At 36.9% G+C, this 13,756-nt stretch overlaps 1 protein-coding gene across 3 annotated transcripts in view; it reads left to right on the top strand.

Annotated features, from left to right (window-relative positions):
- Nucleotides 1-13,691, top strand: part of Csde1 (cold shock domain containing E1) — a 36,397-nt gene extending 22,706 nt beyond the window's left edge. For all 3 annotated transcript variants that reach the window (XM_035451198.1, XM_027393823.2, XM_035451197.1), the window contains 11 exons: nt 614-826; nt 2,412-2,552; nt 2,639-2,803; nt 5,095-5,202; nt 5,961-6,136; nt 6,698-6,810; nt 8,635-8,754; nt 10,439-10,617; nt 10,902-11,065; nt 11,923-12,055; nt 12,405-13,691. In XM_035451198.1, the coding sequence (XP_035307089.1) occupies nt 614-826; nt 2,412-2,552; nt 2,639-2,803; nt 5,095-5,202; nt 5,961-6,136; nt 6,698-6,810; nt 8,635-8,754; nt 10,439-10,617; nt 10,902-11,065; nt 11,923-12,055; nt 12,405-12,452 (1,560 nt within the window). In that variant the 3' untranslated portion in view covers nt 12,453-13,691. The remainder of the gene's footprint in view (nt 1-613; nt 827-2,411; nt 2,553-2,638; nt 2,804-5,094; nt 5,203-5,960; nt 6,137-6,697; nt 6,811-8,634; nt 8,755-10,438; nt 10,618-10,901; nt 11,066-11,922; nt 12,056-12,404) is intronic.
- Nucleotides 13,692-13,756: the final 65 nt, after the last annotated feature.

The following is a 13,756-nucleotide window of genomic DNA, read 5'->3' as shown; positions in this document are numbered from 1 at the left end:
AATATTATGGGGGAGGGGATACACTAAAATTATAGTCTGATTCATAAATTGTGTGTAGTGGATATATAAAAAAAAAAACTAAATAGATACTAAGGGTATGGCTCAATGGCAGAGGGTTGTCTTAAACATGTGCAGGGTCCCCAGTGCTACAGAAAGAAAAGACAAACTAATGAATGTCATGTTGATGGGTGTGTTTTTACTGAGTGATTTAAGACAAAAAAATATGTTGCCTACATTGAGAAAGATCTTTACTGTATTGGATTGCATTTGCATCTTCTTCTCCAATCACCCCTCTTAACCATCTGTTAATTTATGGGGAGGTAGAGTGAGAGGTGTTATTGCTGGGTAAATGTGGGAAATAAAAGGCTAAAAATGTTTTTCCTTAACATTTTTTGGTATCACAGTGCAATCTTGACTGCAGTGTTTAATTTTATAGTTGTCATGGGACCTTAGATCATGAAGCTTTCATATTGGGCTTTATATTGTCAGCACTTTTTTTCCCTTTCAGGGTACTATATTATAAATAAGCTATTTACTATGTGTTCTTCTTGTTTGACTTAGAGCTAAAAAGGATGAGAAATCTCCAGCTAAAATCGTTTTTCCTTCTCATCAGAATGATCCATTGCCAGGACGAATCAAAGTTGACTTTGTGATTCCTAAAGAACTTCCCTTTGGAGACAAAGACACAAAATCCAAAGTGACCCTGCTGGAAGGTGACCATGTTAGGTTTAATATTTCAACAGACCGGCGTGACAAATTAGAACGAGCAACCAACATAGAAGTTCTATCAAATACATTTCAGTTCACTAATGAAGCCAGAGAAATGGTAAGTGTTTAATATGATTGGATTTTTATCTAACATTTAGGGTTCGGTGGTAGATTTTGATTTGTGCTATTAACTGGGAACTTCTTAGGCTAATGATTTAGTGAATAAGGGTGCTTGCTTCCAAGTGTGATAGTCTGAGTTCAAGCCTCTGTATGCACATAAATAAGAGGAGAGAGCCAGCTCCTCCAAGTTGTTAGAGAAACTAGGGTGAGCTAATGACTATCTTTACCTTATTAAGTGGCTAAGAACCATACATATTTGAATTAGTCTGAGCTTAACATCTTTCTCACTCTTAGTTATCTTGGAAATACATATAAATTAAGTTTAGATTGGAAGTCTGGATAATCACTAATATAATGTGAGTAAGACAAAGTGTTTTTCTTAAGATTTTCTCTGATGTTTAGTAAACATTAGGTTAAACAATGCTAAATACATCTCACTTCCCTTACAAAAATGCTTCGCGTATTTTTAATGAGCATACATCTAGGAATGGTGTGTGCCTAACTTGTTACCCAAGTATATCTTTAAAACATTCTGTGGACTGACTGTTCTCAAGATGCAGTTTGTATTTAGTGTTTTTTGGCATCATAACCATCGGTAGCATGTCTCAGTGTTGTCAGTAAAAACATAATTTTTGTAAGTTCCTTGTTTGTTGAGACAGGATTTCTCTACACGGAACTCTGTGTAGCATGCTGACCTTGAACTCAAATAGATCTACCTGCCTCTTGGCTACCCCAGTGAGTTCCAGGTCAGGTTCCAGAGCTATATAGAGGAAAAACTGTTTTGGGGGCAGGGAAAAAAAGAAAGGGGGGAAGGGGACACACAGAATGTGAATATGAATTCTGGTTACGATCAGAGAGTTTGACAAGGATTAAATGTCAAAATATTTAGGTCATATTCAAAACTCTAGTAGTTATCTATCTCTGCAGTAAATAATCAGTGTGCAATTCATTGACAGATAGATTAAAAAATGTTATTCTAGTAAGCACTAGTGCCTTGCATGTTCCAAGATCTGTGGATACAATGATCCACAAAGCCTGCATTTTCATATAGGATGAAAGAAAACATGAAGAAACAAAATACTACATTTTGATTTTTGCATCTTAAGTTCTTTCCGAGCCTCAACTCGTACAAGATTTTGAATTAATAAGTGTTGCTTTTGTCTTGAGGTATATCTTTAAATATTTGAAATTCTTGTGTTACATTGTCATTTGGCTTTTCATGAAATATGGTGTATGGTTATATTCATAAGACTTTTATAATGTACATTTGCCAAGGAGAGGTACCTGGAAATTCCCAAAATTACTGGGGTTAAAAGATTACCTTTTTAAAGGTTAGTCAGGCTCCAGTATGTGGATGGGCAGTCGAAATTTGACATTGGATTTATTTAAAAAAACAAAACAAAACAAAACCACACACACACATAGTATTTACTGTGTTGAAATTAGTTTGTATATAAATTTAAAAAATACTAAACTGATATAATCATATTGGGTTTTGAAGGAATAAGTTCAACCTGATGGTGACTCTGAACTTCTGGTTTTGACAAACTGCACAACCAGTGAAAATGTTATTTGGGTTTCAGGGTGTTATTGCTGCCATGAGAGATGGTTTTGGTTTCATCAAGTGCGTGGATCGTGATGCTCGTATGTTCTTCCACTTCAGTGAAATTCTAGATGGGAACCAGCTCCACATTGCAGATGAAGTAGAGTTTACTGTGGTTCCTGTGAGTAGTTGTTGGGAAAAGTGTTGAGGGGTGGTTTTCTGCTGTCTTCTTTGTAATTTTAAAGTTAATTTTTGTTTTATTTGTAGGATATGCTCTCTGCCCAAAGAAATCATGCTATTAGGATTAAAAAACTTCCCAAGGGCACGGTTTCATTCCATTCCCATTCAGATCATCGTTTTCTGGGCACTGTAGAAAAAGAAGCCACCTTTTCAAATCCTAAAACCACAAGCCCAAATAAAGGCAAAGACAAGGCAAGTGTTATATGATTCAATTCATTTGTATTCTTTTATCTTTGATTACAAGCAGATTCAACACAGTCCACATAATAAAATAGTCTCCTTTTGGGGAGGGGTGATTTGAGACAGTTTCTCTGTGTAACAGTCTTGGCTGTCCTGTTACTTGCTTTGTAGATCAGATTGGTCCTGAAATTACTGAAATCCACCTGCCTCTGCCTCTGCCTCCCAAGTGCTGGGATTAAAGGTGTGCTCCACCACTGCCTGGCACATTATCTCCTTTTTTAAATTCTCTATGCACCAGCCGTGATGATACTGGCCTGTGATTCTAACATTTGTAAGGTGGAGGCTTTGAAGATCAGGAGTTCAGAGTCATTCTCAGCTATGTAGAACATTCAGACATGCTTGGTTTTTTGTTGTTGTTTTTTTTAAGATTTTATTTATTATGTATACAATATTCTGCTTCCATATATATCTGCACACCAGAAGAGAGCACCAGATCTCATAACGGATGGTTGTGAGCCACCATGTGGTTGCTGGGAATTGAACTCAGGACCTCTGGAAGAGCAGTCAGTGCTCTTAACCTCTGAGCCATCTCTCCAGCCCCGATATTCGTGGGTTTAAAGATTCTGTAATATTGGCATTTCTTAGCTTCAGCATCTTTGACATTTTGCAAGTGGGATGTTTCAGCCAGTGTCCTTGCTTCTTCCCAAAATGGCTTGCCAAATGAACTGTGGAGACGCAAAACATCATTTAAGAACCATTCATCAAAAGCCCTTAACTCTATATAAGTTTTACAAATTGGATATATCACATTCTTGTATTTCTATTTCTGTTTATTAGCAAGTCCGTTGACTATGCAGAAGTCTAAATTTTGCTCTCACAAATAAGTGCAGAATGATTCTTACTGGGTGTAAAGTTTTCTGTAGTCCCACAAGTGTTGAGCTGTTAATAAGCAAGCAGTATAATGTTTGCCACGAGGGCCAAATTAAATTCCCAGCAACCTCTGCCTGTCTCATACACACAAGAAAGTTTGTGAGAGTACTCTGTCGAAGTAAATAACTGGAAAGATCTGGAAAGGTTCTGTTAAGGTGTTGGCATTTAATATGTGGAGATAGAAAAGGGCATTTCTGACAGGTAGAAGGTATAGATGAGGGAAAGGGGACAGGGAGGATTTCTTTGGATTTTGGTTTTGGTTGAGGGAGAAGAACATTGTTAATTGCAAAATTCACTGATGTACTTGGACTTTGTTTCATACTTATAGATAGTTGAGGAGTAGCATGAGGCATGTACATGAGGAACAATGCTATTAATATAACACTAAATGGGATAGTCGATTATAAGGTACATGAGAGAGTTACTAGAACACAATCATTTTAAAATAACTGTCAAGGGGCCATTGTACTGGTTTGGTACTGCTGTTTATTTACCATAAGACTTCCTGGTAACAGTGGAGATAGACTCGTTAATACAAATTGCTCATGTTTAATAAATTAATGTATAAACAATCATAAAGAATATGAATTGCAGAAGAACACAAAGTAAACTAAAAACTGGTTTAATTATGTAATGGCAATGAGGTGTGGACATTGTTCCCATAGAAATGGGGTTAAACCACAAAAAGCAATTTGTGTACAGATTGTATATAAACTGTGTGTGAAAATTATTGTTAGTGTGGAAAAACTGGTATATCATCACCTATTAAGTGCTTTGATTTGTCCTAGTTCTTAAACCAAGTTAATTTTTCTCACAAACAGTGAAGAACTGTGGGACAGTAAAGAGGATGCTTCAGCTGCTGCTTAGGAATAAATATTAAAGAGTCTTTATGAAAAGGCTAAGCTTCATGCTGCAAACAAATTTTCTCATGGCTGGAAATGAAATACTTGATTTAATTTTTGATAAAAACTGAAAAGGCTCAGTGATCATAGATTGAGGAGGCAGTTCTGAGTGAAGTCAGGCATACCTTTTATTTCATGTGTTTTACCTTGTATTATTTAGAGAGTCCTGGAATAAATTCCTGGATTTCCGAGCTCTGTAGCTAATTCTTTCTTACCTTTTTATAACTTGTTAGTGGCCGGGCAGTGGTGGCGCACACCTCTGATCCCAGCACTCCAGAGGCAGAGGCAGGCTGATCTCTTTTGAGTTCGAGACCAGCCTGATCTACAAGAGCTAATTCCAGGACAGTCTCCAGAGCTACACAGGGAAATCCTGTCTTGGGGGAAAAAAGCCAAATAAAAATAATTATAATAATTTGTCAGTGTTCTTGAGGATATTTATTTGTATTTTATTTATTTATTTATTTATTTTAGGAGGCGGAAGATGGCATTATTGCTTATGATGACTGTGGGGTGAAACTGACTATTGCTTTTCAAGCCAAGGATGTGGAAGGATCTACTTCTCCTCAAATAGGAGATAAGGCAAGAAAATTCAAGTTCGTGATTGTCATCTTGATCATAAAGCCTGATGGATACTTTAAATTTTGTTGAGCTTGGATGAAGTATTTTTGCACTTGAAAGGTTAAATACGTAATTAAAACAGGGTCTTGTGAGCTTCTAAAACATAGTGATGAATACTAGGTTTTTTAGCATGAGCTTTTTTTTTTTTTTTTTTTTTTTCTTCCTCCCTTCCACTACAGGGTTTCTCTGTGTAACATCTTTGGCTTCCTGGAGCTCACTCTATAGACCAGGCTAGCCTTGAACTTACAGAGACCCACCTACTTTTGCCAACCGAGTGCTGGGATTAAAGGGGTGCATCACCACTGCCTGGTAGCATGAGCTAATTTTAGAGACAGGTGAGGTGAATACACCTGTAACTCTAGCACTCAATAAATAGGCAAGGTGCACAACCATTCAATACAGTTAAATATTTCCACAAGAAAGCTTAAAGCACTTATGAAATGGAGCCAGCATAAAATTATGCCAAAGGTTTATATTGCCTGCTTTTTTAGACATCCTTCTTTTAGAGAGATTAATACTATAAAAAGTTGAGGGACAAAACTTAATCCTTTATGAAAAATAAGTTTTGATGTCTAGTATTTTCTGGAAATTATTAAAGTAATTACGAAAGAGGTCTGAAGTAAAAAACATGGTGTTGGGGTTTTCTGGGTTTCCTTTTTAGAGTTACAGAACTTGATGTGGAACTGATGGTGATGCTAATTATCACTTTTTTTTTGTAGGTTGAATTTAGTATTAGTGACAAACAGAGGCCTGGACAGCAGATTGCAACTTGTGTGAGACTTTTAGGTCGTAATTCTAACTCCAAAAGGCTCTTGGGTTATGTGGCAACTCTGAAAGATAATTTTGGATTTATTGAAACAGCTAATCATGATAAGGAAATATTTTTCCATTATAGGTAAGGAATGCCTTTTAGGTAGCATACTATTCATATTTTGCATTAGTTTTCAAAAATTTAATCAGAAACTTTTTGGAAATTACAGTTTTTGAGACCCAATTTTCCTATTTGTAATTATGGCAAGATGTATACAGAAGTTAGTCATCTGCCAAAAAAATAAATAATACACTTAACCGGCCTTTTTATATTTCTTAAATAAAAGAATATGCTTTGTTGTAAATATTGGTACCAGAGTGATGTGATTTCATATACAGTTATAGCATATACTGTAAAGTGTGAGTTCTTTGAATCAGAACCAGATATTTTAGTTTTGATTCAGATTCTGCCACTTAAATACATAAGTTACTTCCATCAAATGAATTAATTTCTTTGTTTCTTTTCATTACCTTGAAGCCAGAGATATAGGGTACCTCATTTAATGGGGTCTTTTGTTTGTTTGTTTAAGCATTTAATGAATCAATTCCTTAGAACAGTGTTCAGTGTAAGCAGAGTTGTTATGAATGTTAGAAAGAGTAAAGGCTACTTGATGCTGTTGATGTCACTGTTTTCCTTTCCCTTTAGTGAGTTCTCTGGTGATGTTGATAGCCTGGAACTGGGAGATATGGTTGAATACAGCTTGTCCAAAGGCAAAGGCAATAAAGTCAGTGCTGAGAAAGTAAACAAAACTCATTCAGGTAATGAATTGTGATTCCTTATTCATCCTATGCTTTGATTGGAAGATAGTAGATAGGGTAGGAGAAGAGGATAAGATAAGATTTGCTCTCTGGTGCCAGATCAGCAGTATACCTTGGCTGTTTGTCAAGAAGACATCCATGTTCTTAACCCCTGTCTTAGGTTTCTAAAATTCTGGACATGACAATCTGTTTTATCAAGTTTTTGGTGATTTGGGTAACATTAAAGATGGTATTTCGAATTTGGGGACTGTAGGAATTTAGAACAGGGTCTCTCTCTAACTGTGGCTAGCCTAGAACTGGCTGTGTTGATCAGGCTGGGCTCAAACTCAGAGAACCACTGGCTGTAGCTCCCTAGTATGTGTGCCACTATGCCTGGATTGTATCTGATTTTGCAGTGGGATGGGGAACTAATGCGGTTCTGATAATTTTTAGAATTGTATTAAATGCCTTTTTTGTTTTTAAGCACCCTGCTTTTTTTTTTTTTAATCTCAGAAATGTATTTTACATTCTCTCTATAAATACATCTTAATGCTTTTAGGAAAATATGCATTGTCTTGGTAGACTACTTTGGTGAATCGTAGGTCTAAATGTGAAAAATGAAGACAATCTTAGCCGTTTTGGGGGAGTGTTTATTCATGTTGGGAGTGGAGCCCAGGGTCTAGTACTTGACAGATACAGCTTTGGCATTTTCTATTTTTACATAGCCTCAACACCATTTTGGCTTTCTTTATCTAAATGCCTCAAATAATACTTTACCTTGAATCCTAGATATAGGACAGCTAAGACCATCCATTTTGATTCCACAGAAACCTAAGTACACAATGTGTTTGATGCCATAGAGATATAGTTGTGAGGAAACCAGACAAGTCCTGATTTTTTTTATGCTTTTTTTTTTTTCTTTATTTAGGTGGGGGATAGAAAATAGAAGTAACAATAACAAATTTTTATCTGTTTGTTGGTTGGGTCGTTTTACATGGCAGGGTTTGTCTGTGTAGCCCTGACTATCCTGGAACTCACAGAGATCCAGATCCAGCTGCTTCTGCCTTGTGAGTGCTGGGATTAAAGATGTGTGGCAACATGTCAGGCTCAGAAAACATCTTTAAATATGAGTGTCTGTTATGCCAAACTCAGGCTTTTTTTTTTTTTTTTCCTCCTCCGTTTTTCGAGACAGGGTTTCTCTGTGGTTTTGGAGTCTATCCTGGAACTAGCTCTTGTAGACCAAGCTGGTCTAGAACTCACAGAGATCCACCTGCCTCTGCCTCCTGAGTGCTGGGACTAAAGGCATGCGCCACCACTTACCTGGCTTAAACTCAGGCATCTTTAATGGCATTTTAGAAGCATTTATGGTTAAGTAATTATTCAAGAAATAGAACTGGCCTCAGACTCCCTATAATCTCAACTGGGTAAGATCTTGAGTTCTAAATCAGCCTAAGCTGCATAGTAAGATGTATGGGTGTGCATGTGGGTGTCTAGGCATGGAAGAGGTGGGGGAATGGGATGGAGAGAGGATTAACTGGTTGAAACCTATATGCATAATAATGTATTTTCTTTCAAAGGACCTAAATTCCCAGCTCCTACCTCAGGTAGCTCACATACAGTTCTCTATAAACCAGCTCCAGATCTGATGCCCTCTTAACATACTGGATACTATAGTCATTGCAGAGACCCATAATATATAATTAGAAAAATTAATTAAAATCCTTGAAAATCTTAAGCAAAAAGCATTCACCTTGTATACACATTGGGATTGTATTTTTCACTTTCCATCTATCAGATAGAGTTTAAAATTACTGAGTGAAAATTATGTGTGCATTTGTTTTGTAGTGAATGGCATTACTGAGGAAGCTAATCCCACCATCTATTCTGGTAAAGTCATTCGTCCTCTTAGAGGTGTTGATCCAACACAGATTGAGTACCAAGGAATGATTGAGATTGTGGAGGAGGGTAAGTACAGTGAAATAAGTCTGCCATGCCTTCTGATGAACACTTAAACAAGGTTTTAATATATGACGGGTTTCATTGCATTTGTTTACAGATTTTTTTTTTTTTTTTGGAAGCTTAATTTAAAAGGGACTCACTTTCTTCCCATGCTTAATGTTATTTCTGTGCTCCTTAAAAATGAGGTCAGCCTGAACAAATGACTATGCTGAATGTTTAATATTGAATGGTAATAATTTTTTTTTAAATCCACTAGTCATTTACAGTTAGTAATCATTCAGAATGCTTCACTTCCTGAAGTGGTGTTCTTAGCACCTAGGGGTCCTCCAGGTTTTGGCTTTCTCTATTTTTACTTCTATAATATTTGGTAATTTTTTCCTCAATAGCCACCACACAGGAAGCACAACTTTATTTGAAATAAAGTGTGTATCAAATAAGTGTAATAGATATAGTATGGAATGCTGAATAATTAGGATAACAGGGTTAAATAAGTAGTTGAAACATTTCACTCAAATGATGACTTGTCTCAAAGAGAAGAAGGCCTCGTTATCTGTAAGCCAGAAAGAATGTGAAGTTAAGGGAGAAGAGTTTATTTGTAGAAAGAAAAGAACCTTGATAGCTAATGCTTTATCACGAGGTTCTTAGAAAGTCCATTCTACATGAATTTCCACTGTTGCATTTCCCCTCCCTCATCATAACCCTCCAAATAGGAATTAACTTGGTGACCCAAGTAATGCTCTGCCTGACAAATCAAAGAATATGTATGTGGGCTACTAACTGTAACATGTCAGTTGTCTATTTTGGTTTTTTGAGACAGGGTTTCTGTTTCTCTATATGACAGTCCTAGCTTTCCTGAAACTCACTTTGTAGACTAAGCTGGCCTTGAACTCACAGAGGTCTTCCTGCCTTGGTCTCCCAGGTGCTGGGATTAAAGGCCTTTGCCACCACCACCCAGCTTTTTTTTTTTTTTTAAATCTGGTACTTTAACATTAAATATTAGTTCAGTTTCTTCATCTTTAAAAAGATTCCAAAGAGTCTGATTTATTATGAATCATAGAAATGTTAATAAATGGTATTATGCCTCTTCACAAATTAGTCTACTGGAATTATTTCAAACATTTGGGATCTGTGTGTGTTAGTGCTAAAAAAAATTTTTTTAAACACCTTAGCCTTTTAATTATCCATAGGTTTACTAAGCATTTCTAGGTATGAAGCTTATTTATTTCTGTTAATTCATTGGCTTTGAGTGCTGAGTCAATGAGCAGGTCACTTATTTTCTGTCTCTTACATTGGTCTCTAGGTCACTTTTTATTGTTACAGTGCTGAATGGGGGTGGGGGATTGGAACAGATGGGAAGAGAGCCTGTTTTATAAGCCCTGACCTCTTAAGAGAAAGGAGTCTGGATCATAAAAAGAATTTTGGATGTCAGATGTAAGCATTGGTTTACCTATGCCTTGCTAGTTTGCCACCTTGTCAGTATTTTTCCTGGTTGGTTCATAATGCATTTTAGAAGTTAGTCACTTGGGCTGTCTGGGTTTGTTTTTGTTTTGTCATCTGCTGCCATGTTAATCTTTAACATTTAACATTCCTGTTAGCTTTTAAGGCAAAACTTTCATGTTTAAAAAAATTATAAGGTAATAAAATTCATTTTTAGTGTGTATATTTAGACTTTGTGTTATTTTGCTTATAGGGGATATGAAAGGTGAAGTGTATCCATTTGGCATAGTTGGGATGGCCAACAAAGGGGATTGCCTGCAGAAAGGGGAGAGTGTCAAGTTCCAGTTGTGTGTCCTTGGCCAAAATGCACAAACTATGGCCTACAATATCACACCCCTTCGTAGGGCCACTGTGGAGTGTGTGAAAGATCAGGTAATTAAGTGCTATGTCTCTGGATCTGCATCTGTCCTGTGATAATGTTGATAAGCAAATGTCATCAGCCAATATTATGTAAATTTCCCCCCTACTATATAGCTTTGACTGGCTTGGAACTCACTATATGGACCAGGTTCTCCTCAAATTCATAGAGATCTACCTGCCTCACCCTCTTGAGTACTGGGATTTAAACTGCCATGCCTGACTTACGTAGTTTTTGGTTTTTCAAGACAGGATGTTTTCTCCATTGTAAACTTTGTGTGTGTGTTTTCTTTTTCTAGTTTGGCTTTATTAACTATGAAGTAGGAGATAGCAAGAAGCTCTTTTTCCATGTGAAAGAAGTTCAGGATGGCATTGAGTTACAGGCAGGAGATGAGGTGGAATTCTCAGTGATTCTTAATCAGCGCACTGGGAAATGCAGTGCCTGTAATGTTTGGCGAGTCTGGTGAGTTTGTTTGTTTGTTTATTGTGGTTGGATTAGTAATTGCCCTGAGTTCATTCCCCTAATTTGTATAATCTGTGCTTTGCCAGATGTCTTTCCTTTCCCACTCTTGTCTGTTTGGGTTTATTAGGTACTAGGTACTATTTTCCACTTATGCCATTATCTGGTTTTGTCTTTGACTCTAGTCACTGGTTTCAGACAGGTCTCACCTTATTATTTATGACTGACCTTGATCTTGCTGGCATGTGCCTTCTCCCATATCTCTCTTTCTGTCTCCAGGTTTTTTTTTTTTTTTTTTTTTTTTTTTTTTTTTTTTTAATCTGACCTTGAGGCTGTGAGACACACTTAGGTGCTGTTATGCATTAGCACTGGATGTGCTGGTCTTCAATATTAAAAGGTTACATAATTCTTAAATTCTTAGGAAATTCAGCTTATTCTTTTTTTTTTTTTTTTGTCTAGTCATTTCCAGGCCTGTGCTGCTTAAATGTCTAATTTTTATACCTTAGTCATCATGACTCATGCTATTAGGGTTTTTAATCTCAACATTGTTTCCTTTAAAGATAGAAATCTAGAACTGTTCATGTTAGACTTCTTAAAAGGTTTTCCATGTGTTACCTGTGGAATTAGTCTCTCTGCAGACAAGTCTAGGGTCTCACTGAAACAATTCTTCACAACACCTATCCAATTGCATCTGAATTAAGAAAAGCATCTATAACCAAACTTGTCTGTCTTGTCTTGCTAGCCAATTAAGTTGAGGCAAGAGTCCCTCTCATTAAAAGTGAGTCATTTGGGTAGGAAACCTACTCACTGATTGCCTTCTTCCCAGCAATTGTCAGTTTTTCTCACTTTCACACTTACAGTGAAGGCCCCAAAGCTGTTGCAGCTCCTCGACCTGATCGATTGGTCAATCGCTTGAAGAATATCTCCCTGGATGATGCCAGTGCTCCTCGTCTAATGGTTCTTCGTCAGCCAAGGGGACCAGATAACTCAATGGTATGATTCCATTGGGGATTTGAGGGAGGTCAACTGATAATATTCAATTTAAAGAACTTAATGAAGCAAGGATTGCTTATCACTAGTTAGGGTTTCCGGACACATTTTCTGAAAGAAGCTTTTTCCATTCCTTTTAAGATAGGGACATAGCAGATCAGAGTGGCCTTGAACTCCCCACTCTGCCTTTGCTTTACCTGTCGTAGGATATGCTTCTTGGTCTAGGTCTACTTTGTTCTTACTCTTAGGAGAGAATTTGTAGTGGATATGATAATTTAAAAATATAGTTTCTTAGAATTTCATATTGTGATTGTCATACACTCAAATCATTAACTGTTTTATTTCTTCACAGGGATTTGGTGCAGAAAGAAAGATCCGTCAAGCTGGTGTCATTGACTAATCACACCCACAAAGCACATCATTAATCCACTATGGTCAAGTTGGGGGGATTCTGGTGAAGGGTTCTGAATATCTTTCTCTTCATCCCTCCCAAAACCTGGAATACTTATTCTATTGAGCTATTACACCAGTTTTAACACCTTCCTCGTGTTATGTTTAAAAAAAAAAAATAAATAAATTTAAGAAACCATTTTAAAATTATGCACAGTTGCAGCCTGGGAAACTTAAGGTGGCGCCTTATAGTATCAATTTAGGAGCTTTATTTGGTGCATTTAACGCAACTGGTAATTGCAAATTCCACTTCGCCTGTGTAAATGAACAATACAGACTGTTACCTTGTTGGCCCTATGAAATTCTGCACTCTATTCAGTATATACTCTACCTTCATTACTTAGCACTCAGCCGCATTCTTTTCCTTTTCTTTCCTGTTCATTATGCTTTAATTCTGAGGACCATATGAAGGTAGAATATATTACCTTTAAAAAAAATTACAAAAATTTATATAGCAAACGATTTTCTTAAGTTGATGGCCAAATGTTAAAATGTTATTTTCATATCATTTATAATCTTGTCACAATCCACTTAACGAGTTTGATTACATTTCAGTGAAAATTATCTTCCAGATAGGTTTTTTTTTTTTCTTCCTGGGATGGGGGTAAATAACTTTACTACAATTAGTATGTGTGGTGCAGAATTTCATGCAAATGAAGTGTGCCAGCAGTGTGATAATTTAAACATATTTAAACAAAAGACGAATGCACAAAATTGCTGCTGCTTAGATCACTGCAGCTTCTAGGACCCAGTTTCTTTTACTGATTTAAAAACAAAACAAACAAAAAAAATAAAAAAGTTGTGCCTGAAATGAATCCTGTTTTTTTTATAAATAGCCCCCTGGTTCCAGTGTCCTGTTGAATATAGGCACTTGATCCTGGTGTAGCTTCTGTTCAACTTTGTATCACGGGAATGGATTGGCCTGATTTCTCTGCCCTCTTGAATTGGCCCCAAACAGGGTCTCTGGCAAGTGGAGTGAGTGAAGGCTTTTTGTCTAAAGATGACAAGAGTCAGCTCAGGGGTTGTGGGGAGGGCGCTTTCATCTTCCCCGTTGTCGTTTGAGTATTTGATCTCTGGGTAAAGAGGCCATTTATCTTTGTAAACACAAGACATTTTTTGCTTTCTCCGTTTTTCTGTTAATGGCGAAAGAATGGAAGCGAATAAAGTTTTACTGATTTTTGAGACACAAGCACCCAGCGCTTTCATTATTGAAACCGGGGAGGGAGGGGAGGGACTGGGTGCGGCCAGCCGCAA

This window comes from Cricetulus griseus, assembly GCF_003668045.3.
Source record: "Cricetulus griseus strain 17A/GY chromosome 1 unlocalized genomic scaffold, alternate assembly CriGri-PICRH-1.0 chr1_0, whole genome shotgun sequence".
NCBI lineage: Eukaryota > Metazoa > Chordata > Mammalia > Rodentia > Cricetidae > Cricetulus > Cricetulus griseus.
The sequence above is the reverse complement of the archived record's forward strand: the minus strand, read 5'-3'. Positions and strand labels throughout refer to the sequence as shown.